General features: G+C 37.7%; 1 protein-coding gene across 3 annotated transcripts; it reads left to right on the top strand.

The window, feature by feature from the left end:
* Positions 1 to 10,574: 10,574 nt before the first annotated feature.
* Positions 10,575 to 25,367, top strand: LOC128318900 (NLR family CARD domain-containing protein 3-like). 3 transcript variants are annotated; one of them, XM_053237033.1, is made up of 10 exons: positions 10,575 to 10,669; positions 11,472 to 11,593; positions 12,048 to 12,164; positions 16,035 to 16,089; positions 16,257 to 16,455; positions 16,681 to 18,460; positions 19,930 to 20,103; positions 22,273 to 22,446; positions 22,680 to 22,856; positions 23,012 to 25,367. In XM_053237033.1, exons 2-10 carry the CDS (start codon positions 11,541 to 11,543, stop codon positions 23,046 to 23,048), a joined length of 2,766 nt encoding a protein of 921 aa, XP_053093008.1. In that variant the 5' UTR covers positions 10,575 to 10,669; positions 11,472 to 11,540; the 3' UTR covers positions 23,049 to 25,367. The 3 variants fall into 3 exon arrangements, with proteins under 3 accessions (XP_053093008.1, XP_053093007.1, XP_053093006.1); XM_053237032.1 differs by having other exon boundaries at positions 10,602 to 11,238; XM_053237031.1 differs by having other exon boundaries at positions 10,602 to 11,593.
* The last annotated feature ends 1,229 nt before the right edge of the window (positions 25,368 to 26,596 follow it).

Raw genomic sequence — 26,596 nt, 5'->3', positions numbered from 1 at the left:
TTTACTTCACTCCAACATCGGTGTGTTAAATCAAACCCTGTATCAGCACACAGTTCACTTACAGGAAATAGTCACGATATCAAGTCCTAAAACAATCTGTGTACATTAAAACTTAAGTACAAACCCACAAAACTCTTCTGCATCTAGTGTCAATTCAGAGTGTTTATATATTATAGCTTTAGCTTTAGATACTCACTGTTTTTACTTCTGAAAAGTTTGTATTTTCCCCTCGACACAAATTGAAGTCTGATGGCTTCTGATTCACTTTCACTGACAGCGGCGAATCTGGTTTATTCGGCAGAGGGGGAAGGGCATGTTGCAATAGCTACTGCAGATTAAAAAAAAAAAACATACATTTTAGGAATGTTGCCAACCTAGTCTTTAAAAAATGGCTGTCACAGAATGCACTGACTAATACCTAACATTACATATCAACTAAACCCAGCAGCTAAACACATCACAGCTAACAGACCATCACAAAATTAAACACATCTGGCTGCAGAAAATATCTCCTGTTAGAGAGATGTTTATACTGCTGTGTTTTACAAGTGCTTTTAAAAGTTCTGTAACTAGAATTTAATTTCAGTGAAGAACCAGTTACAATTATCCAAAATGCTATAGCTATACAGCCAGCCTCTGTGAAATTAAATCACACATTTTGAGAGGCTTTCCCCAATCTATAGACACAACATAAACAAAAAAATGGTTGTCCCACCTTCAAGAACATTTTAATATTAGCCTACATAAAGTAGGTGTGTCTGTTCTTATGCACTATGATTAGTTCTAACTTCTTCACAGAGATTGAGGGGCTACTAGGTTCTGCAGTAGTTCAATTAATAAACTCGGTTAAAATAAGTAAAATGGACAGGGTGATGGGGCAATTTCTTTCACTGAATATAAAATTCTAATAGTACAGTAGTCCATAACACTACCCTGTTACAGTACACCCTTCAAATGTAACTCACTTTGTGCACAAGAACCTTCAGATTTGAAAACATTCATTGTATGTCTCAGATGCTCAAACTATGTATAGACAACAAACAATTAACCATTTAAGGTCATTTAAGATTATATAAAATATAATAGTCTGAGTAGTAGTTGTATTGAGCTCTATAAAAAAAAGAAAAATGTTTTTTAATCAATTGGTCCTATTTAAACCAAAGTTCTCTGCTCTGAACATGTAGCTAGTAGCCAGTGTTCACTCCTCAAGATGGCTGACTGGCTAATGCGGCGAAGACTCGTGAAAGCATGCTCGATAAGAAATTCCGTACAATAATAAGAGATGAAAGAGATGGCTGCTGCGACGTCCTACATGGAGAAGAGCACGCTTCACAAGAGAGATTTCTGGCATCCAGTCATATCCAGGAATGCAACTCGCATCCATGATTTAGCATAGAGGTCAAGTTCACAGTTAAACTCTCCTGAAACAGCACGAAAGCAAAAAAAAAGAATGGAACTAACAGCTTACACAGCTTTGATTACCCAGCTATAACCAAACTAGATGAAATAAGTAAAGAATATTTTAAATGAATCACACTTAGCTATCCTGCTGATGTCCCACCAGCCGGCTAACCTAGCATTGCCGACAAATTACGCACTCGTGACTAACATCAAATCTGGTTAATGCATCAAATTTGTTTATACATCAAACTTGTTTATATGCAATAAACACAGAAACAAATAGACAACAAAATATACTAAAAAGGATTACAGAGAAACTAATACAGGTAGAGGTCTAGTTCAACTCTTTTCCAGTGGTAGCTCAGTGGTTGAAGACTTCTGATCAGAAGGTCATGAGTTCAAATCCCAGCACTGCCAGTCTGCCACTGCTGGGCCCCTGATTAACGCCCTTAACCCTCAAGTGCTCAGTTTTGTAAAATAAGATGAATGTAAGTCACTCTGGATAAGGATGTCTGCCGAATCAGTATTGAAATATCAAAACAGAAAGAATTACAAAATAAATCCAGTTAGCTTAAATTCAGAAATACTAAAACCTTTACAATCCATACCACAATGATGTAATAAAAATAATCAAATGCTTTTGTTTAAATATAATCGACCCATATAGAAATCCATATTCAAAATACCCACACGTTATAAGTGCCATAATCAAGTCTAACAAGTCAAGTCATTTCCATGAGCAACACCATTACATGAAACAGAATGATTAACAATCTAAATTGGCTGGAGAGCTCATAAAAATACTATTCAACATACACGAACAATCATTATGATAATTATAGGGGTATTCTAGGACATCTGATTCAGGTTTTCCCACATTCCTGAGCTCTAACACAAGTGAAGAAAAAGTGAAACTACTCCAGCGATACTGTTTGAAAAGGCACCTTTGCTCAGCTTCGATCACAAAATGTGCACAAACACCACAGCAAAATGTTCATAAATACTTGGATAACAATCTAGATTGCAATACATGCATAAAAAACGGCACTTTGATATCTTAGTGGAAGACAAAACGGACACAGGTATTGAAGTGAATAAAGCTCTGGTGTTCATACTGTGACTTACTCAGTGCCAGAGATATACTAAGCTTCTCCTCCTGTATGTCAGGCACTATCTACAGGCCGGGTTCCTCTATAGTTACAAAGCTTGTGTTTTCTTCTAATGTGACACTATATTGGACAAATGCATTAGAAAACTATTTCTAAGTTGTGGGCGGTTATACTGAAATCTGACTCCCGGACAAAACATACTCCCCTTCGCATGCACGCGCATCACACAGTTGAGTTTGAACGCTCCACTGATTACCATAGCCTTTGTCTAAACTTAAATTAATAAACAGAAATTAAATTAGTTTGGATAAAGGATGCAAAAAACCCATGGCAGATCCATTCAACTTGGAAAGTGGTGAGGTTTTGACAGCGTTAGGAATAAAGCTGCAGCTGCAAAAGCAAAAGTGTTCATTTCACATAGACATGAATGTCCTGCTGCCTGAACTTCACACCCAAGACGTTTGTGCTGTTGACATTTCTTAATAGTTCACGCGGTGTTTCTTAGTAAAATACTGTATTACTCTTCCCTTTGCACTTGCATATGAATGTCGTTAAAAATACTAATATTTAATCACATATAATATATAATTTTTTTCATGAAAGTAGGCTTTATACAGCATTCATCACACAATATATATTCCAATACATTGTCTAAGATACAAGGCAATTAAATGTTTGCAGTCTAACAATAGGCCTGTAGATGGCCTACTCCCACATTTTTGAAAGCTGCATGTTAGTTACATGTCAATGTTTCAAAAACTAAAAAAAATTTTTCAAAAAAAAAAAAAAACAGAAATAAACCAAATTATTAGTCACATCAGTGATGATTAATTCTTAAAAAGACAAGGATGTGAAGAAACCTCAGATTTTTTTCTAAACTCATCACTATTTTCCAGCACAAAAAGCATTGTGATGTTTTTCTTCAGATTTTTTTTTTTCACTAATCAACCTACAATAGAGATAACAGTAACAACTGCTTTGAGGTCAGCTGCTGTAATAAAAAAAAAAAAAGAAAAGAAAAATAAGAGTTTAATACAAAGCCACATGACTTCAGTATGTGCCTACTCAATTATTTTCTGACAGACACACCACATTTATGCTGCTGACACATCTTATTAGGGCTGTGTCCTCAAAAGCATTGGACTTCAATAGGATGGGTTTACCAGGGGGGAGCAGAATTTCCACAATGTTAAAATTACACCTGTTGAAATTATTCTCCGCTCCCCAACAGAGGTGACATTTTCCCCCAGGCTCCTGATGATTTCCCACTCTGTATCAGATGTATTTAATATTTTCTGTAAAAATCACATGACACCTGTGGGGGTGCTTCCTGGGGTAAAATTCATGAAGCTACATTTCATATTTTCCTGGTACATATTGTTTTTACCAAATGGAACGCCTCTCCTGCGACCCCAGTGTTGTCAGTTAAGTCATTTCTATTACTCAGACAAGTTTAAGTTCATCTGGAAATTGTTAGTTAAAAAAAACGAAGTCTTATAAACATATGTTCCTATCAACAGGAAACAGAACAGTACAGCAGTGAGTGGTGGTATCATGTCAGGCCCAGGACGTGCTACAGGATGAGCCAGTGGAGTGTAAATTGAGGGTTATGTAGAAGGAGTGATTGGTCTAATGCTCTCATTCAGGCAAGTAGAAATCTATACATAGATTTGCATGTTATATTATTGCTGTTGTTATTTTTCCCTATTCTTCACTACATAATGTAATATTGTGGCTAAATGTTTTAGATCTTTTTAATATCACAAATTGTGCCTGTTCATTTACAGGGTGACCTTTCTTTTAGGATGAGCCAATACAGTGGACAGTTGAGGTTTAGGGAGGAGGACAGATTGATGGGTTTCAACACTGGTGTCATCAACAAGAAACAGTAGGCCTCCTATGTTATGAAATGGCCATGCAAAAATTGCAAGTTCAGCACATAAAAACATTTAGAGCTCTTAAAGCATTATAGACTGAAACATCTACACACCGGTCAAGGCCAGTCAGAACCCTGCTTGTACTCAGATTGTCCTTGTTTAAGGACATTTAAAGGTTGGGGTGCACTTCACACTCAGTCATCTAGAGATTCAAACAATACTGAAGGCACCTTTAAAAACTTGTTTCCAGATTTTACCAAGTCCCATGGACTTGATTGATTCATTGTTGTTTACTGTTGACAAAATAAACTGTTTAATTGTATTGTATTTTATTTGTGTGATTTGTGATAAATGTATGTTAAATGTATAGAGAAAATGAATACATTTATTTGGTAACATTTATCAAAAGGAAATTGGCAACATTTACATAAATATAGTGAGTAATATAACTTCATACAGCTATTTTAAAATGTCAAATAGGAAAAAAAAAATCTACTTATTTATTTCGTAATAGTAGATAGTAAAATTTACTTAATATTTTGATGACAGCAATGTTCCTGTCTATGAAAAAATTAAATTTTATTTAATTACTTTAAATAAATATAACTTATGACTTATAATTTATATAATTAAGTAACATTTACTTAATATCTTCACAAATGTTAAATTCAGTGGTGAGTAGATTTTACTTGATACTGGCAAGTGAGTTGTACTTGAGTTTACAGCAGTAAAATTTACTTTTTTTACTTCAAATTGTTGTACTTCAAATTGTAAGAGGATTTTATTAAGTATATCCGTTTTGTTTTTGTGTTTTTCAGAACAGCAGCAGACAAAATGAGCAACATCACTGCATATGCGGATGATAGAAGTGTTTTTATTCAAAATCAGACTAGAGGCCACAAATGAAGTTGTGAAATAGTATGAAGAAATGTCAGGAACTAGATGAAATCAAAATCAAGCAGAAGCAGTGAGGATGGACAGCAGCACTGCTCCACTGCTAAATCTAGAAATTAAAGAAGAAATCAAATGACTGGCTCTGACTCTTACAAACACCAAATGCACTGAACACAACTGGGGAAAAAAGGAGCAGGAAATCAAATCCCAAACCCAGACTTGGAAAAGATCTCATTCTAAAACTAGAATCCAAATCATGAAGACTTTTGTTCTTTCTAAACTCCTATTCTTAACCACTGTTTTTCCTCCTGACAATGCATGTCTAACAAAACTAAATCACATGTGTGTGGGATTTATCTGGGGAACAACAGGGAAGTAACAACACCAACACTTTTCTACAAACTAAAAGAGCTTGGAGGACTTGAGGCCATTGAACTAGGAAACAAATTCAAAAGAGCTTTCTGTAAAAATGAGACACAAGCCATGAATAGAGGAGCGGATTGGATAGGAGAGAGAAAATCATGGAAGAAAAAAGAGGAAGAGCAAGACAAAACATTCCCCTTTACTAATTAATATACAGAGATTTTACACTCAAACACGAAAATTTCAACTTAGACTGGTTTAATTTATCTAATAAAAGTATTTATAAGTATTTGTATTTGGCAAACTACTACAAGTGTAGACTTATAAACACCGCCATAAAATACTTCATAACAGAATAGTGATTGTGGGAAATTGCAGTTCCTGGGTTTGGCCACACGAGGGCAGTCAAGCTTCATCCAGCACAACACGCAGCGCCGCCTCAAACAGCCGGTAGGCCTTGTGTCCTTCCCACAGACACAGAGCTCATCAGCCTTATTACTGTGCACTGGATTATTCTGCCATAACAACTCCAACACACGCCTCTTCTCTACTCTTTACTATTATTATTATTATTATTAGTAGTAGTAGTAGTAGTAGTAGTAGTATTTAATTTATTTTCTATCCCTTTTTTAAGAACATATCTTCATGCCTCTCAGCACTTGACATGGAAATATTTAAAAAAAAAAAAAAAAAAAGGTTTATATTTACTTTTTATATCCGGATATCTGTAACAACTGGTTTGTGACAAAAAGTCCTTTGTTAAAAACGCTATATAATGAAATAAACGAGTGAATGAATGAATAAATAAATAAAATTAAAATGCCGGTCTTGCGTTTTTAAATCAAACTTTATTGAATAATTCACAATTTGTTACAATAAATCTTCAACATTCGCAATTATCACAATAACTCTTGAACATTTACACAGTTTAAATATTTCACAATGTTACAGTAATTCTTCAACATTACAAACTTTAAAATACACAAAAATAACTATTTACAACATAGTCCAATCATATGATTATATCTACATAGTTATTTCCCTTAAATATTTCCAGAGATCATATTTTTAATAAAGACCATGGAGATTTATTGTTAGATCTTCGCTCCATTGTCCTTTGTCTTTTTAGTTCATTTAAGATTAGTTTAAAAAGCGTCTCAGCTGGGAGATGGCATTGCTTAGTGTCTTTAAAATCTCTTCTTTTTGCAGGATTGTCCCACATCTATCTTCCTTTAATTGCACAAGTCTGCTCTCTTTCCATTCTTTAGTTTAATGCGTGATTCATGCGGTTGATGAGGATTTTAGCGAGTATTTTAGAATCGATATTCATGAGACTTCTCTGCCTCCAGTTCTCCAGCTCATATGGCTCACCTTTCTTAAATCTTAGTGTCATAACACACTGCTACAGAGATTCATTTCAAATCCCTCCCTTTATGGCTTGGTTGTAGAAGTCAGTTAGGAGATGTGCAATGTGTTTAACTGCAGCTTTGGAAAACTCAGCTGGAAGCCCATCAGCTCCCGGACTTTTCCCCTCCTTTAACTGCACTATTGCTTCTAGCGTTTCTTTTCCATCTATTGGCTCTCCTCAATGCTGCATGCCACTAGTTTTTAAAGTTGGCCATGGAGATAGAAAATCTGAAATTCTCTTTGGCATTGCATTTCTTCTCCATGTGGCATCTTGGCATTTCTGTAGAACTCTTTCTCTTTTCTCTTCCTCATGCTCGATTATATTTCCATCATTCTCTCTGAGGGCCTTTATGCTCCTCTTTTCCCTGCGGTTTCTCAGTCTTTAATACCATTCTATGGCTTTCCGGTGGAGGTCGTGTCCAGGCCAGCTTGCAACTGAACGTTTCAGAAGAAATCCTCCTTTAGCTTTGTTAACTCCCATTTCATTTTCTACACACAATCATCTTCCTCCACATTTCTATTCTGTTTAGACTGAAGTTCAGCAGATTCTGAGAGAAGTTTGCTGTGCTAGTCCTTCTTTGCTTTGTTAAGTGACTTACATTTTCCTTTAAAGAAGGTTGTTATGTGTTTTTTTTAACTTCCCACATTTCATTAAATCTTTTAATAGTTTTATTGGTTGAATTTCTTTTGCCAGTTGGTCTATAGTTTCTTTATGTAGTAAACATGTGGGATTTAGTTTCCAGAAGCTTCTCTTGCCGTGTGACTCCATCATTAGCTTCACTTTCACAGATCAGTGATCTGAGGCTACTGAGTGATCAGGTCTGTAATGTGCTACTCGGATGGTTTAGAGCTGCACATTCTGTCTCTTATTATTATTATTTTTGAGTCGAAACGGTGAAACCAATGTCCTGAGGGAATTTCTGTCTAAAAGACTCTTTCAGTTCATGTGTTTCACAAACCTTTTGGAGTAGTTTCCCTTCTCTGGATATTGATGTGTTTGTATTGGGGAATTTATCCTTTTCATGTGTAATGGGATTGAAATCTCCACATAAAATAATATTATATCCCACATTTAACACTTCATATAATGTATAAAATATTCTCATTTCACCAGCTCTATCTGAGGGGTTTACACATTAATAATTCTCATGTCTACTTGTTTTATTACATTCTGTGGGTTTTCTGTGTGATTTATATCAAGACCAGTCTGGAGCTGGACATTTAGGAATAATTCATCATTTATTTTGCATAATTCAGATTTTATTTTGGAGAAGAAATCATCATCTTCCACATTTTTGTTGTGTCTGGTTTGGAGTTGGACATAGTCTGAGACAAGCTCATTATAATGCTGCTTCTTTTACTGATTAAGTAACTTTACATTTTTGTTTTAAGTAAGCTGTTATTTGTTTTTTGAAAATATCCCACATTTCAGTGCTTGATCTCATTAAAACCTTTAAGTGTTTAATTTGTTTGACTTCTTTGGTTAATTCATGAACAGCTTGTTTGTTTGTAAGAATGTTGTATTGAGTTTGCAGTAAACTCTCTGCTCGTTTATGTTTAAGAGCTGAAAAGCTCTAAGTGTGAAAGGAATATCAACATGTTATATGCTACACAGACACCACTTTATTAGGGACACCCCTTACTCATACATCCACACACCACTTTATTATGAACACCCCTTACTCATACATACCTACACCCCCACACCATGTGTACACCACCTCAGTGTAAGTGGTGATCCAAAAGAAAAATCCAAAAAGTAATGGCACTGATTTCACCTTACACATTCTCTGAATTACAGAACTGTTTTAATATACAAGCTCCTTTACTCTACATAGAACCATTCTTTTGGGAAAATGTTCTATTGGCCAAGTACAGAACCAGAACAAGTACAGAAACTGTGTTGAATGTATCGTGTGGTTACTCTCGTGTGGCCACATTTTCCAAACTTTACTCTCTGCATTTGCAGTAAATAATTTGGTTTAAATAATGAAATGATTTAATAAATTAAATGTATGAATGCGTGCTGGTCTTTATTTGGGGTTTAATCAGAATTATTTCACTGATGACAGCTGTATGATAATTACTTTTGATCATGAGATTGAATGTGATTGGTTCATTCTGAACACAGCCACACCCCCAATTATGCAACCAGGTCATTGTAACTTTTTTTTTTTTAATTTTTCCTATTTTTTTCCAAAAGCGTTTCTGATGTTTTTCACTTAATTTTTATACTTTCTTGATTTCTTATCTTGATTTTGTGTACTTTGCTGGTATTCTGTATGTCATATGTTTTATTCAGGTCTCACAGTATTGTATATACTCACTTTGTATCTCCATCACTGGCCCTTTTTTAAATCAAATAATTCACCTGATAGGTAATGAATGTAAGGCTCAGTGAGTGTAGGTACAAGGTAGGTGTAGCTAACAAACTAGCAGCTCTGTATATACACATAAACATAACTGTGGGATAGGGTTGGGTTGAACTTCAACAGAATAGAAAATACAGAAGTATGTTCACTGTTCCATACTGTACGTATTGTTCACTATATGCATTCCATGCCTGAACTACTCCGGTGAGTCCAAGATGGGCTACATGGCAAGACGGGTTGGATAAGCAATATCTGGCCACATTATCTTCCATGTTCAATTCATCTCTGTCTATTAACTGAATTAAGGATGCCTTTATTGGGTAATTAAGCTGATTATTTGTTTCTGGCCACATTCTCTCAACTGTGTGGCTCTGTTGGAGGAAAATGTTGTTTAATGTCACTTGCATATTAACAATATAAGACATTCTATTGATATAAACCAAAGAATAAACTTTCTCACATTTTATACACTTTAGTCCAGCAATCCCAAAATCACCTGTGCTGACTGAGTTTGCAGATAAGGCAGACTTGCTTGATTGTGGCTGTACTTTTCAAGCTGTTTTTGCATAAAAAGTATGAGATAAAACACTTTCCTGTGATCGACGCTTACTTGGTCCCATGATCCAAAGGAGAGAAGTGCTGGTCTGCAGCACATAACAGGGACAGGCTTTCTGAATGGGATTACTAAGTCCATTACAAATTTAACTGGAAAATACAACATTTTGATTCAAGTCTAGACTATAAGATTGTGGTGGTTAGTAGAGTAAGCCTGTTGTGTTGTTCATCTAAATGTGTAACCAAATGATGGTGTTATATTTCTAAGAGATAATAAAACATGAAAATAAATACACGTTTGACAATATAGAGAAAAATATACAGTAAAGGAAATCTTATTATTTCCATTATCTTTGTAAAATATTGGAATAAGGAAATTGGATAGCTTAATTAATACATTTTCTATGGTGTAATTACATAACAGAAAGATTAGAGAGCCCCACTATGAATATAAAAGAGAAAAAGTTTCATAACATGTGAAAATGCACGGTTCTATTTTTACTGTTTACTGTTTTACTGCAGAATCACTTAAACACACACACACAGACACACACACACACACACACACACACAGCTACGTCACTTCCCTGCTGCAGAATAAACAGTTAGACGGAAGTGAAAGTGAAAGTGAAACTCAGCAGCTACATTTTGTGTCGAGGGGAACATAAACCTTTTCAGGAGTAAAAACACAGTGAGTATCTAAATCTAAAGCTATAATTGTTACGGGGATGAGCTTGGTACAAGGTGGAAAACATTACCGAGCAGGGCCCGCTATCCAAATGGATAAAAGACGGAAATAAAGAACCGGATTAGGACTCCAGAACGGGTGAGGAGGAGGAGAGCTTACTGGCCAAGACGCGACCTCAGATAATAACGACAGCGGCAGCGGAGCAGCAGTGCTGTGCTCCGGGGCATTAACCACCGCGCTACTCTCCGGGAAAACCGTGTATAAGGGAGAACAATCTGCTGACCAAATCAGGCCAAATCTAAACGCCGCGGAGACGAGGGAGAGGCATCCGCTCCTCACGCCATAACTAATGGCTCAGCGAGGAAAGTCTCTCTCTGAACCAGGGTGAATCACCCCTTATTAGTGCTTTAATTTCATAAATAAGGCACCTGACTCTAATCCTGAACCTCAATAAATCTTCTCTAAATCCTGCGCTAAAAGTATTGGGCTGAAGATTTGCCCAGTATCGCGACGTTACAGTAATATATAAACACAGTGAGGATCTAAATCTAAAGCTATTATATATAAACACAGTGAGTATCTAAATCTAAAGCTATGATATATAAACACAGTCAGTATTTAAATCTAAAGCTATAATATAAACAGAGTGAGTATCTAAATCTAAAGCTATAATATATAAACACACTGAAGTGACACTAGATGCAGAAGAGTTTTGTGGGTTTGTACTGAAGGTTTAATGTACACAGGTTGTTTTAGGGCTTGATACCGTGACTATTTCCTGTAAGTGAACACTGTGCTGATACAGGGTTTGATTTAACACACCGATGTTGGAGTGAAGTAAACGTGTGTCCTGCTGTAATCTGGAGAAGGAGACATGACCTCCAACATGAGTGTGTCTGGAAAACAGGACTTAAAGAAAGACGAGAGGTGAGTTACTTTTCCATTCACCAGCAATAAATACACACCGTCTCATGGGAACAGATCTATATCCCTAAACACTCACTAGTTAACAGAGGAACTAAACTTTGCTTTAAGGTGTTTAATAGCAGTGAATATATCACTGATCTGATGTAAGAACAGTTTAGAGAAATCATTCACTGAGAGAAGAGTAAAAAGGACTGTGTAATGTGTAGTATAAGAGCAGCATAGCTTTGAGTCAGTGAACTCTACAGGCTTTAAGACCCAGCTGAGTCAGGTAGCTGGGACTCCTGACATCAGAGTAATTCCTGAGGTATGAGGCGAGTCTCCTGTTTGAATAAGTGTGCAGACTGTAGCTGAATTAAAAAGATGGAATTATTGGTGTTTAATGATGAACACATTGTTTAACAGTGCTGAGACAGCAGAGTATTAATTATTGCTGATATTTCTGTTGTAATTCTAGAATGATGGAGGGAAAGAGATCAGACTCACCAGAACCCAGCTGTGTGTCCATGAAGAGTGACGTGTCAATGGGACTTCCATTTAACTTCAGAGACAGAGACAGTTCTACTGATGTGAGGTCAGTATAGTGAGGTGTTTTACAGCAGTGTTCCACCTGATCAAACTCACTTGTCTCATTATGAAGCCCTTCATGAGCTTTATCAGGTGTTGAAGCAGTAAAACACTAAACTGTGCAGTGCTGCAGCTCTCGGACTGGCAGTGAGGAAAACTGCTTTAAGAGTTCAGTTCAACAAATTTATTTGTTTGTTTAATTCTAAAGTATAATAATTTATAAATTATTTTTATAAAAACTATCATTTTAATCTTCAATATAAAATCTGAGAATAGATGGGATATTATCAGCATGATTAGGCTAATCTGCACTAATCTGATTAGGATTAGGAAGTTATATAACTTAATATTTTACTGAGCCTGACGGTAGCCTAAGAACCTGATTATTTTATATAAACATTTATTGATCAACAACATTCTGTTACAATGCAAATACAGACACAAGTGCAGGTGTTCAAAGTTTGCTTAAAAAAAGGGAGCAAACAAAATGTAATCCAGAGGCAAAAAGATTCATGCAAAGGTCAGGTAATGAGCAAATGAGAAACCCAGAATCAATGAATCCAAGGCTTGGTATCACCTGCTACAAAAGACACAGATCATATACCTTGCAGTTAGTGAATGGAGTCCTTACATACTGTGAGTCTGTCTGTGATTGTAATTGAGTCCAGGTGTTTGTGATCAGTATTCAGGTAAATGAGAATATGAGAGAGTCTGTGTTGTAGTCTTCAGCGGCCATTTTTGTAGGCCACATTCTGGGAATTGTAGCTGGACGCTGATCCCTGCATAGACATGATGCATACTGCATTATCCTCAGGGGAAGTCTGAGATAAAAGAAACTGAGTGATTCCTCTTTCTTCTGTTCTTTAGCCAATCGGACATGATTATCACCTGCTGCATGCTCCATGGTAAACTGTACAGTACCACAACCACAACATGCTACCACAACTGCAGCACAGTCTCTTGTGTTTCACAGATGAACTTCCTGCGATATTTTAAGAACTGTGTGACCGAGTCTGCATAAGCAGGCAATGATGCGTTCTCACACAGTTGCCCCATAACACTGATTTTGAGCTTCTACACAATTTCAGGTGAAAGTGGTCTGATTTTTGTCACTACTGTGTTTTTCTCACCACTGTGTAGACTTAATGTATTCATCAAACGATGTGTACAAGAATACGGGACAAATCATGTCCTTTGCCGACTCAGTAAGAGACACAGGATTTTAGTTTTCAACCGCGTATTATAAGGGATGAGTCACAACTTTAGTAAGCTCCCAGTACAGCCAGATAATTCTTGTTTAGCAAAAATCATACTGAGCTTTGAAGAAAAAAATTAACAAGAAATACAATAACACCAGGATAAACACTAGCAGTGCTTTTCCATGATGGAATATTTTATTAATGATGAAGGAATGAAGCTAAACAGGGAATTAGTGACTCCTGGACGGGTCTGTAAACACAATCTGTAAGATTTGTTTCAGTCTGTTTCAGTGGCCTGCTTTACATAACAAATCCAGTAGATAAGTTTTTATCATGGATAAGGAATAAGTAAATGCTTTGGATTAAACACCTTGATATTGTAATGTTAGATAACTACACAGCTATGATAACATTGCAATGTTGAAAAATCAGTGAGAACTCGTTATACATTAAGAATGGGCAATAAAAGCACTCTTGGCCAACTTAATAAATGACTATGAGATGAGTTTTGCTTATTTCAAGTGCAATGCTCCTTTTGGCTGTTTGAGCAAAAGCTACATCCTAAAATACTAATATCAGCCACCTGGCACACTTGAGACATGAAGCTCTGGGGCTCACCGATGTAACAAGCAGAGTACCTGTCTAACATGATTAGACAATAATTCACTCGGCCATCCTGTATATAAACTAGCCTATAGCCATGGTAGTCACTGTTGTTAACAGCTAGTGAAAGTGTTTTAGCTATGAAAGAGAACCACAGATGTGCTCCAGTGTTGTCCAGCATTGAGGCGTTGATTGGAGGCTTGTCAGTTGGAGGAAGCTTTTCACTTTATCACCTAATTCTGTATAAGAGCTGTGTGCTGGGTAAATTATAAAGCATAATTAATTAAAGTCAATTGCTGTATAGAGAGAGAGCTCCATACATCAGTTCCTTATTATTCTGCAGTGTCTTACATTTATGCTGTGTATTATTATTCTTACTGCTCCACTGTTCATTATTATACATTTCTCCACTATTCTGTTATTCTACCAGCATTATTCTGTAGTTAAGTATTTTTATCACCAAGATCTAAACAACAAAGTAAAGCAATGCCCTTAATAAATAAACTGCCTCCTTCATTACTTGAAAGTGATGCCATGCTAATGCTAATCCTTGCTAATGATAGATGGAGTTTATTTGACAGTTGTCACTGTAGCTGAACTTTACTCTACAGGCCGCCATAGTTTCTAAGGTGGGGCTTTGTGAACATGGGCAGGGATTGGCCCCCCTTTGTGAATATGGCCCCCCCACCTCTGTGACTGGGTCCCAAGAGGTTGTGCCTTAGCCCCCTGCTCTACGCTCTATACACACATGACTGTGTTCTCTCCTAGCTCCACTTCTAACTTCAAGTTTGCTGATGACACAGTGTGGTTATGGGCCTCATCTCCAACAACAATTAGGCCACCTACCTTGATGAGGTGGAGAAACTAGAAGCTTGGTGCCAGGCTAACTCTCTCTCTCTCTGGACGTCAGAAAAACAAGGAGCTGGTTGTGGAATTCAAGAAGAAGCAACAGTGGAACTACACCCCACTCAAGATCGGCGGGACCCCTGTGGAGAGAGTGAGCAGCTTCAGGTACTTTGGAGTACACATATCTGAGGACCTGACCTGGACTCATCACATCCAAGCTCAGGTGATCAAAGCCAGACAATGGTTATAGCTCAAGTGATCAAAGCCACAGTTGTACCATCTGATACTGCTGAGGAAATTCAGCATAATGAGTCTCCCCAGCAATCCAGAAAACATTCTATACTGGGGCATCTCAGCTTGGTACGGAAACTGCTCACCTCAGGACCGCAAAGCCCTGCAGAGAGTGGTGCACTTAGTTGAGCACATCTCTGGGTCTGCTCTCCCCTCTCTGCATGACATCTACACCAGGCAATGCAGTACCAGAACTGCTAAAATCTTCAAGGACTCCACCCACCCCGGTAACTGTCTGTTGAGCCTGCTGCATTCAGACAAGCGCTCCCGTAGTCAGATGGCTAAAACTGAGAGGCTCGAGAGGAGCTTCTTCCCTCAGGACATCAGACGCCTCAATACGGATATCTCAACTGCTCAGATTTCTTAGGACTCCTCATAGACTCTCCAGTCACTCTGCATGCCATTGACACACTGCACTTTGCACTTAGTACTGTTACTACACCTAACACACTCACATATTTTGTTCACATAGCATACTGCATATTTTGTACATCTATTTTTTTTGCACATTCCTTGCTTATTTTGTACATGCTTTTTCACACATTCCTGTACATATATTTCTTATTTCTTATTATTTCTTATTTTCTATTCATTTCTGATTTTTAATTTAGTATTTAAAGGCACAGTCTATACAGCAATAGGCCAGGTTTTCATTTCACTGCAGGTTTATACTGTATATAACTTTGTATGTGACAAATAAAATCTAGAATCTTGAATATTGATTGGAGGCGGGCTCAAGGAGTAAAAAAAAAAATCATATAAATGTTGAACCACCTACTTAACCTTTAGAGACCTGATCTTAAAAAATGTACTTATCTTACCTCCTGAAACTTTAAATATCTTTATCTTTATTTATCTGTATTCAATAGTGTGTGTTGTGGAGCTATGAATACATAATCCATATTACATGATGTTTTTTTGTTTGTTTTTTTTCACAGACTGCAAAAGAAGCAATCAAACATCAGCAGAAATCAGTTGGAGTCCATATTCATGGTATGTGTAATTTTTTTTTTAATCAATGTGCATCAGCATTATGGGTAATCAGACGGAATTTCAGTTGTGGTAATAGGAATGGACTTTTCTTCTTTTCATAAAATAAAAACATCTCTCACTGTGTAACATTATAATATTTAGATCTGTTACTGTGTGTTTCTAACCAGGAGCTGGAATGTAAAGTCTTCACTCTGATAAAGAATGAGCTGAAGAGGTTTAGGAAGCTCCTGAGTCCAGATTACTGCACTGAGAGGGAGGTGGAGGATGAGGAGGATCTGCACAGTGTCAGAGAGGGAGCGCTGAAGATCACACTGCACGTCCTGAAGAACATGAACCACATAGATCTCACTAACACACTGCACAACAGTAAGAACTCTGAGTCATGGCTTTAGTCCATCAGGTTCACTTTAGAGAAAGGAAATTGTTTTAGATATTAACACTTTTAGTGTGTTCATGATCCAGCTTGTGGTTACTCTGTCAATAATATTTAATACATGAATCAGGAACGAACAGCAGCATTTGAAAGAATTTTACATTATATATTGTGCTCAGAGATTTTGCATTAAAACATGTTATTATTTTGTTTATTAGAGTCTGTGGCCTCTGAGTATCAGGCAAAGTTGAAATCCAACCTGAGAGAGAAGTTTAAAAGAATTAATGAAGGAATCTCACAGCATGGAAGCTCAGCACTTCTGAATGAGATCTACACAGAGCTCTACATCACAGAGGGTTGGAGTGGAGACATTAATAATGAACATGAGGTGAGACAAATTGAGAGAGCATCCAGGAGACCAGCAACACAGGAGACACCCATCAAATGTAATGACCTCTTTAAAGATAAGTCCATCAGAAGTGTGCTGACTAAAGGAGTTGCTGGAATTGGAAAAACAGTCTCTGTGCAGAAGTTCATTCTGGACTGGGCTGAAGGAAAAGCAAATCAGGATGTCTTCTTCATGTTTCCACTTCCCTTTAGAGAGCTGAATTTGATGAAGCAGCAAAATCTCAGTCTGATGAATCTTCTTCATCACTTTTTCCCAGAAATGAGAAAACTAGAATTAATAGACTGCGACTCCTACAAAGTGGTGTTGATCTTTGATGGTCTGGATGAGTGTCGACTTCCTCTAAATTTCCAGAACAATGAGAGATTGTGTGATGTGACAAAGTCAGCCTCAGTGGATGTGCTGCTCACAAACCTCATCAAGGGGAATCTGCTTCCCTCTGCTCTCCTCTGGATAACCTCTCGACCAGGAGCAGCCAATCAGATCCCTCCTGAGTGTGTAGACCTGGTAACAGAGGTACGAGGCTTCAGTGATCCTCAGAAAGAGGAGTACTTCAGGAAGAGGATCAGTGATCAGAGCCTGGCCAATAAAATCATCACACACATGAAGTGTTCCAGAAGCCTCTACATCATGTGCCACGTCCCAGTCTTCTGCTGGATTTCAGCCACTGTTCTAGAGAGAATGTTGGGTGAAGCAGAGAGTGGAGAGATCCCCAAGACTCTGACTCAAATGTTCACACACTTCCTGATCTTTCAGATAAAACACAAGAACCAAAAGTACCATCAGAAATGTGACCCTGATCCTCAGCAGACCAGAGAGAGTATCCTGGCACTGGGAAAACTGGCTTTCCAACAGCTGGAGAAAGGAAACCTGATCTTCTATGAGGAAGACCTGAGAAAGTGTGGCATTGATGTCAGAGAAGCATCAGTGTACTCAGGAGTGTGTACCCAAATCTTCAGAGAGGAGTTTGGGCTTCACCTGGGGAAGATGTTCAGCTTTGTACATCTGAGTGTTCAGGAGTTTCTGGCTGCTTTATACGCATTTCTGTGCTTTATTTATAGAAAGACAAATGTGCTAGTGGAGCAAAGCACTGGACCTTTCCATTTCTTCAGAAATCCAAACAGGTCTGAGTTCCTCAGGAGTGCAGTGGACAAGGCCTTACAGAGTGAGAATGGACACCTGGACCTGTTCCTCCGCTTCCTTTTGGGTCTCTCACTGGAGTCCAATCAGACTCTCTTACGAGGCTTAATGCCACAGACAGGAAACAGCTCTCACAGCAAACAGGAAACAGTCGAGTACATCAAGAAGAAGATCAGGGAGAATCCATCTCCAGAGAAATCCATCAATCTGTTCCACTGTCTGAATGAACTGAATGATCATTCTCTAGTGCAGGAAATACAAACTTACCTGAACAGAGGAGGTTACAGGCGTCTCAGTGGAACCAGACTCTCTCCTGCTCAGTGGTCAGCTCTGGTGTTTGTGTTACTGAACTCAGAACAGGAGCTGGATGATTTTAAATTGAATAAATATGACCCATCAGAGGAATGTCTTCTGAAGCTGCTGCCAGTGGTCAAAGCTTCTAGAAAAGCTGTGTGAGTATTTTTATTTATTAATGTTTTACTGCATGGTTTGTTATTTTAATGTAACACCAAACTGCACTGTTTGGATTAATACTTGTTAATAGTTACTTTAATCAGCTTTAAACAAACCTCTGGTACAATTACAGAAGATTGTTTCACGTTTATAAATAACATATTATGTATGCACTTAGGGCTGGGCGATATGGACAAAAACTTGTATCACAATATGGATAATTTCTTGAAATTCTATATATCATGATATATCATTGTTATGGGGAGTTTAGCTCTGCCCCCCCATCACATGACCCTATCCCGTGCCATCTTCGGAGGCATGTGTAGCCAAACGCAAAAACGTTGTTTTTGAACAATGTAAAACCCTTGGAAGAAAGTGGTATCAATTCCATATGCAAGAGCTCACAGACGCCCATGATTGGTTAGTATCACAGTGATTGATAGGGGAGAGAGAATACCCACCCCTCGCTCCCTGAGAGCATGGACTCACTTGCTCACTTGGACTTGTGGCCACTGATGGCTGTAGCATTGTCAGGATTTGAACTTGTGATTTCCGGACAATAGTATGAACACTTTTCTGTTGCGCCACTTTGGAGGCTCTTTTTTTTTAAATAAAAGAAGAAAAAAACAGCACACGGTTAGTAGCTCCTAGCTTAGTGACATAAATCAGCTCCTAAAAACTGGCTTTTGGGACATTGGCGATATGGACAATATAGACATTTTCCTATCAATAGACATTTTTCTATCATCCTATGATATGTATCACCATATCGCACATATCTGCACTGAAGGACACGTTAGAGAGAATAAGAACACTTTCACACCTACCATGTTCAGGTTGGATTGAACAAGCTTTCTCTTTAGGATCTGTTGGAACGTATGTGAACACTCCACCTGTACTTGGGTCCACACCAAACACCTGATCCAGAGTCTGTGTAAAATCTCGTGTGTTATTCTCTGTGCTCATACAGTTACAGTTACAAATCAAGTCCTCCAGACTTGATTTTTAACTGTATGAGCACAGAGAATAACACACACAAACTGTTTTACCATCTCTGTGAATTTCTATATATAACTCACTGTAAAGTATGACTAGTATTGGCATGTTATTAACTGGTAGTGTACAGTTCTATAATTCTTAATTTTTTGTAACAAAATGCACTATATCTGCAGTGTTGGTTGTAGAAACTTGAACACAGATCAGAGTGTATTGTTTGTAGGCTGCTCGCTCTCACGTGTGTGTTATGTACATGACCTAATGGTCTTATAATAAATTGTAGCTGAGAGATTGTGGAGTGCAGAAAGACGTCCCTGCTCCTGTAAATGTGCTGATGTGGTGTCCTGTCCTCTGATTTGTGTGTGTGAGAGAAACACACTGACATTTCTGTTACATGTTCAACTTTAGCTGTATTATGGCTGTGTCATGTGTTTGAGATCAGTGTTCTGATCTTTCATCATTTCTCTTCCAGGCTGTATGGGTGTAATCTGACCGAGGAAAGCTGTAGAGTTCTGTCCTCAGTTCTCAGCTCAAACTCCTCCAGTCTGAGAGAACTGGACCTGAGTTACAATAAACTGCAGGATTCAGGAGGGAAGCTGCTCTCTGCTGGACTGGAGAATCCACATTGTACACTGGAGATACTGAGGTACACACACACAAACACACACACACACACACACACACACACACTAAGTATGTGAATAAATGCCAAGTGCAAATGCATGCACACCATAGCTCATTTGCGTTTAGTGACACCTACATAAATGGTAAAGCTCACAGAGAGCTGAAATCAGAACTTGAGGACCAAATTGAAAGAAAAGGAATTTCTCAGAGGTAGAAATGGAAGTTATTTATATTTTCACTCACATCCATACCAATAAAAAATATTACTAATCAGGTGAATTAGGTGTGAATGTTTTCATGTGAAAAGTAAATGGTTTGACATGAAAGGTGAGAAAAAGAGATCTACACTGTACGCAGGTGATCATGAACACTGAGCATCACACAGAGAAACTGCTGTGTTTAAATAGTTTAAAGTGTCTCAGTGACTGTTGGTCAGAAATCTCTCACACTGATGCGCTCTTCAGCCTCTCACACTACAGTCACTTCTCTCTGTTTGAAATGTGACAATAACAAGAAATCCAAGCACTGATAAACTTGGACATGCACAGGAATGGCACAAGGTTGTTGTGTTGGTTAAATTAGTGCTGGCTCTAAAGTGTTGAACAGCATTTAAAGAAGATGCCGTGACAAACAGAAGTGATTTATAAACCAGCTTTCATCCTCCAGAACAATAATACTGATCTCTAAATATCTAAATATCTCTAACAGTGTGCTCTAAATCTTCTGTCAGCTGAGGCGTTTGCACCGTGTCAGCTTATGGCTATACACAGACAGACCGGCCCTTCCTCCTTTATACAGACGCATTTCTTTTGTCTTAACTGAATGACCCGTCCCATTTGTATTACTTTATGAATTTCTGTTGTTTAAATTTGTTTCCTATTAATGCCATTAATATGAATCTAGGGTTAGAGTTTCTGTGTTTCACAAAAGTTTCGTTAAATTGGTGTGTAATTGAAATAAATACTGTTAGTGAGTTAAATTTGACAGCATAATCCGTATAAATAATCACAGTAACTCATTGACATTTATACGATTTGAAGCCAATCAATCAGTTTCACCTTCCTTAGTTTTGTTTTATCTGTAAATTGACACAAACTCAGGAGCTCTTGTCCCCAGTGAGACCCCTAGCACACAGGAACAGGAGTCCAGTGTTGATGCTATTTCCCCAAGCTCCAGCTCAGTCCAGAACTCCTCCATAAGTGCCTGATGAATGTGAAAGTAGAGGACGGTGAGGTGTTGGTGGAGAAGCACTGGGTTGAGGGTCAGAATAAAGACCAGATAAAGCAGCTATGCACATACATAAAGAGCTAGCTCTTGTGCTGAGTGGCCAAGCCCATTTAACTCTGATCCAACACCTCATCAACCTTTTCTCTCAACATCTTGTAGATGTTCCACAACATTACATTTTTAATTTACACATTAAACATTTCCATTTGCATTTGTGTAAATGCTCCTACAGAGGGTTTATGAGTAAATTCATTCATATCCAGTGTGATAAATGAGACCCAGTGTTTTATGTGAGTAAAAAAAGTGTGTAAAAAAGTGTGTATTTTTATAAGGTGTAGATTAGCATTGTTTCTGATGTTGAGCTTTGTTTTTTGGTGTTTGTGTGTGTATATTGGGGTGTTATGTGATTTGTATCTGTGTGTGCAGGTTATAAGATTAAGGTCCAAAGAACAATGAACAGCAACTGTATTACTATCTCTGTGAAATTCAACTTTGTGTTAATGCTGAAATATCTACATCACTTCTCACATCAGAACAAAGTACATTTATTTCTACAGTGTGTAGATCAGTGTACATTGCAGACACATTTACTTTAATAACATGCCAGTACTAGTCATACTTTACAGTGAGGTCAATAAGCCAATTTCTCTGATGTTATCTGTCCTCATGGAGCTGTTACCATTTTATAGAGCTGTTTCTATTGTTCTATGGGAGGAAAAAAATATTCCAGAAAATGTTTGTAATGGAAATGTGTGCACAATGTACACTGATCTACACACTGAACACACTGTAATGAAGCAGTAAAGGACAGTGTGTAAATGTTCTCCAGCAGAACTTTCCCCAGAGCTGCTGAACACACTGTATGAAAAACTCTCTGCTAGAAATAAAGAGACGTGTTTGTGATGGAAACACCTCATTTCACAATCAGATAAATAAATCAAACATTTCATCATTTCTCTTCCAGTCTGTGTGAGTGTAATCTGACAGAGGAAAGCTGTAGAGTTCTGTCCTCAGTTCTCAGCTCAAACTCCTCCAGTCTGAGAGAACTGAACCTGAGTAACAATAAACTGCAGGATTCAGGAGTGAAGCTGCTCTCTGCTGGACTGGAGAATCCACACTGTACACTGGAGATACTGAGGTACACACACACACACACACATTGAGCAGAGTTTTGATAAATGCAGCAGCATTTCATCTGTGGTAATTGTAATTGTAGTGATCTGATATATTTTCCCTGTTGTGTGTGAGATGGAGAGTAAATGTACTGTATATAAAGATTTTGAGTAGTTCATGTTTTCAATGCTAACATGAACCATGTTTTCATGTTTTCAACTGAGTGTGTTAAGTGTGTGAAGGTTTTCTTTCTTGCAGGATGCGTAATTGCAGTATTACAGATGAAGGTTTTGCTGCTCTGGCTTCAGCTCTGAGGTCAAACTCCTCATCACACCTGAGAGAACTGGATCTGTACGGTAATAAGCCAGGAGAATCAGGAGTGAAGCTGCTCTCTGATCTACTGAAGGATCCACACTGTAAACTGGAGACACTACAGTGAGTTACTGACTTACTGCCTCTTTACTGTACTGTATGATACTGAGTAATATTCACTGTGTACTGCATATTGTTGACAGTTTTAGTGTGTGTGCATGTGTGTGTGTTTATACTGATGATGTTTGTTTACACTGATGCTCTTCTCTGTCTTTCAGCATTAAGGATCGTAAACTCACCAGGACTGGCGTATGACAGGAGTCTCACCTCAAACCTCTTTTCCAGGATAAAGCAGTTTTGGTGAAGCGTTAGAACCCGTCCCACATTTCCAGCAGTTTGGGAGCTGAATCATTCATATTCAGATGCAGAAGGTCCATAACAATAACCGTGACTGATCACATCCTTTTATCCACTCAGCTACAAGTTACTTCAGGCTTTAATAACATAATTTACAATCCAAAGTCAAATCCTTCAGCGTCTACACACAACACAGAGATATCATCACATCATCACACTCATTACACAAATACACATCCATGTGTTGTAGCTGTTTATAGCTTATTTTTAGCTCCACATTTTTATCTATTTATTCAGTGTGTTTAAGCTCAACATGGATTCATTCAGTTTGTTGTAATAATTTAATAATTTGTCATATATTATTATTTTATATATATTTTGTTGCAATTTGTTGTAATATGACTGTCAAACATTTGTTTCTCCACAGATGATTGATTCACAGTTGCAATATTGATTTAATCCTTTTTTTATTCAAAAATTGTTCCTTGTTTGCCAATGTGTTTTAATAGTTACCATGGTAGTTTGAATATTTAAGAGATTTTGATTTTTCAACTAAAAAAACTGTAACTGAAACTCTAACTACATATACTGTATATACAGTCAGGTCCATAAATATTGGGACAGTGACACAGTTTTGGTAATTTTGCCTCTGTACACCACCACAGTGGATTTGAAATGAAGCAGTCAAGATGTGACTGAAGCATAGACTTTCAGCTTTAATTCAAGGGGTTTAACAAAAATATTGCATTAACTGTTTAGCAATTACAGCCATTTTTTACAGAGTTCCTCCATTTTCACAGGCTCAAAAGTAATGGGACAATTGACTGATAAGCAGTTTCATGGCCAGCTGTGGCCTGTTTCCTCCTTATATCATGATAAATTAAGGAGATAAAAGGTCTGGAGCTGATTCCAAGTGTTGAATTTGCATTTGGTAGCTGTTCATGGGAACTCTCAATATGCCGTCCAAAGAGGTGTTGATGCAAGTGAAGGAGGCCATCATTAGGCTGAAAAACCAAAACAGACCTATCAGAGAGATAGCAGAAACTTTAGGAGGGCCAAATCAACAATTTGGTACATTCTTAAAAAGAAGGAATGCACTGGCGAGCTCAGCAACACCAAAAGGCCTGGGAGACCACAGAAAACAACTAAAGTGGATGATTGCAGAATTCTTTTCTTATTGAAGAATAACCCCTTCACAACATCTAGCCAAGTCAGGAACACTCTGGAGGAGGTAGGCCTATCATTGTCAAAGTCTACAATCAAGAGCCACCTTCATGAATGTAAATACAGACGGTTTACCTCAAGATGCAAACCGCTGGTAACACTCAAGAACACAAAGGCCAGATTAGACTTTGCTAAAAAACCTCTAAAAAAAGCCTGACCAGTTCTGATGCAAGATTAACTTGTACCAGAATGATGGGAAGAGAAAAGTATGGAGAAGGAAAGGAAGGGCTCATGATCCAAAGCATACCACATCATCCGTCAAACATGTGGAGGCAGTGTTATGGCATGGGGTTTATTGATAATGTGACTGTTGATAGAAGTAGCAGGATGAATTCTGAAGTGTACAGAGCTATACTTTCTGCTCAGATTCAGTCAAATGCTGCAAAACTGATAGGACAGCGCTTCACAGTACAGATGGATAACAACCCAAAACATACTGTGAAAGCAGCCCAAGAGCTTGGAAATTAAATGTTCTTAAATGGCCGAGTCAGTCACCTGACCTCAACCCAACTGAGCTGCTTTTCACTTACTGAAGGCAAATCTGAAGGCAGAAAGACCCACAAACAAGCAGCAACTGAAGATGGCTGCAGTAAAGACCTGGCAAATCATCTCAAGGGAGGAAACTCAGCATTTGGTGATGTCCATGGGGTCCAGACTTCAGGTAGTCATTGACTGCAAAGGATTTACCACCAAGTAATAAAAATAATCCTAATATTTATGATTATATTAGTTTGTCCCATTACTTTTGAGCCTGTGAAAATGGAGGAACTCTGTAAAAAAATGGCTGTAATTCCTAAACGGTTAATGCAATATTTTTGTTAAACCCCTTGAATTAAAGCTGAAAGTCTATGCTTCAGTCACATCTTGACTGCTTCATTTCAAATCCACTGTGGTGGTGTACAGAGGCAAAATTACCAAAACTGTGTCACTGTCCCAATATTTATGGACCTGACTGTATTTCTGTCATTTAATACAGTTTTGTATATGTGTTGTGCGTATGTTATTTACACTATGTGTAGTACAAAATAAACAGTGACTGTGACTGAAACACAACAGTTCAGGTGTTTGAGGACTGTACTGTAATTACACTTAGCATCGACCACTACCAGGACTAACACGTGTTCCACCACACTGAGAAACTTCAATGTTGTGTCATGACTCGTGATCTCTGAGCTGAACTTTCTGACTGTTTATGAGGAATCTTCTCGTAACCATGGTGACAGTGAGAGTCTCAGCTGTTCAGAGTGAACATCTCTCTGCTCTAGTGTACTCGTTGTTACTGCACTATTTAGGGCACATGAGCCTCCCGTGGAGGAAGTAGGGATTAGGGTGAGTACAGCCCGGGGGTTAGTTAATTATTACTATAGAGCAGTGTGTGATGCTGTGAGTGTGCTGGTGGTGGCTGATGTCCAGTAAATAATGCGGTAATGTTACCTTCAAACAAAGCATGTGTCAGTCTCACATGCATTTAGTTTTACCCATCAATAAAACATGTTTCTGATCGTAACCAGACTGCATTCTGTTCACTCTATATGATTTATATCCTGGCCAGATACAGCTACTTAGCTAGTTGTGTGCGTGTACGACTGCACACACAAGACTATGAGTGACAACGTGAACATGAATATAGAGCCCCATAAGAGCTTTTCCTCTGTAACCTGACCTGTGATCAGTCCCTGACTACCAGCATTAAGGCAAATTGGCCTGGGTCAGTTCATGGCTCGTATTCTCAGGGATCAGATGAAACAAAAAATTCACTTTAAAGTTTAAAGTTTAAAGTTCACTTTAAACCGCTTCTTCAGCTGATGAATATAATTATATTGTCCAAATTCTAAAGCCCTACTGTAATCAGATACTTATTAATAATCCCGGGAGCAAAGTGGTCCTTTTTGAACAAAAAGAAAATATTTTTAGCAGAAAAGTGCTTTTATTAATCTATTTAAAACATTTTTACCCAATAGTCACATGACAATTTTTAGAATATTGTTTATATAGAGAAACACAACTGAAGGACATCTTTAACAATTTGTAAAAAGACCTTTTTTTTGTTTGTGTAATGTTAAAAAAACTCAAATATATGAAAATGTAAATAATATATGTGGTAATAAACCTACAACAGAATTACACAGTTAAACCAGAAAAATGCTGAAGAACCTAAAATGGAGGCCAGAAATAACAGAATATTAAAGTGTAAAGACTAGCAGACTCAAAAGACTAGCAGTCAAATATGTTCTAGCTGTTTCTATAAAAGATTTATAGTTCCATACGAGATCTTCTGGTTA

Source organism: Pangasianodon hypophthalmus, chromosome 9 (genome assembly GCF_027358585.1).
Source record: "Pangasianodon hypophthalmus isolate fPanHyp1 chromosome 9, fPanHyp1.pri, whole genome shotgun sequence".
Lineage (NCBI taxonomy): Eukaryota > Metazoa > Chordata > Actinopteri > Siluriformes > Pangasiidae > Pangasianodon > Pangasianodon hypophthalmus.
The sequence above is the reverse complement of the archived record's forward strand: the minus strand, read 5'-3'. Positions and strand labels throughout refer to the sequence as shown.

What these genes read in the sequence shown, in the direction of transcription:
- LOC128318900 (XM_053237033.1), top strand. Translation starts at nt 11,541, where the DNA reads ATGACCTCCAACATGAGTGTGTCTGGAAAACAGGACTTAAAGAAAGAC. An exon ending in GACAGTTCTACTGATGTGAG is followed by an intron (nt 12,165 to 16,034) that starts GTCAGTATAGTG and finishes TTTTTTTCACAG; the next exon opens with ACTGCAAAAGAAGCAATCAA. An exon ending in TGTAAACTGGAGACACTACA is followed by an intron (nt 22,857 to 23,011) that starts GTGAGTTACTGA and finishes TCTGTCTTTCAG; the next exon opens with CATTAAGGATCGTAAACTCA.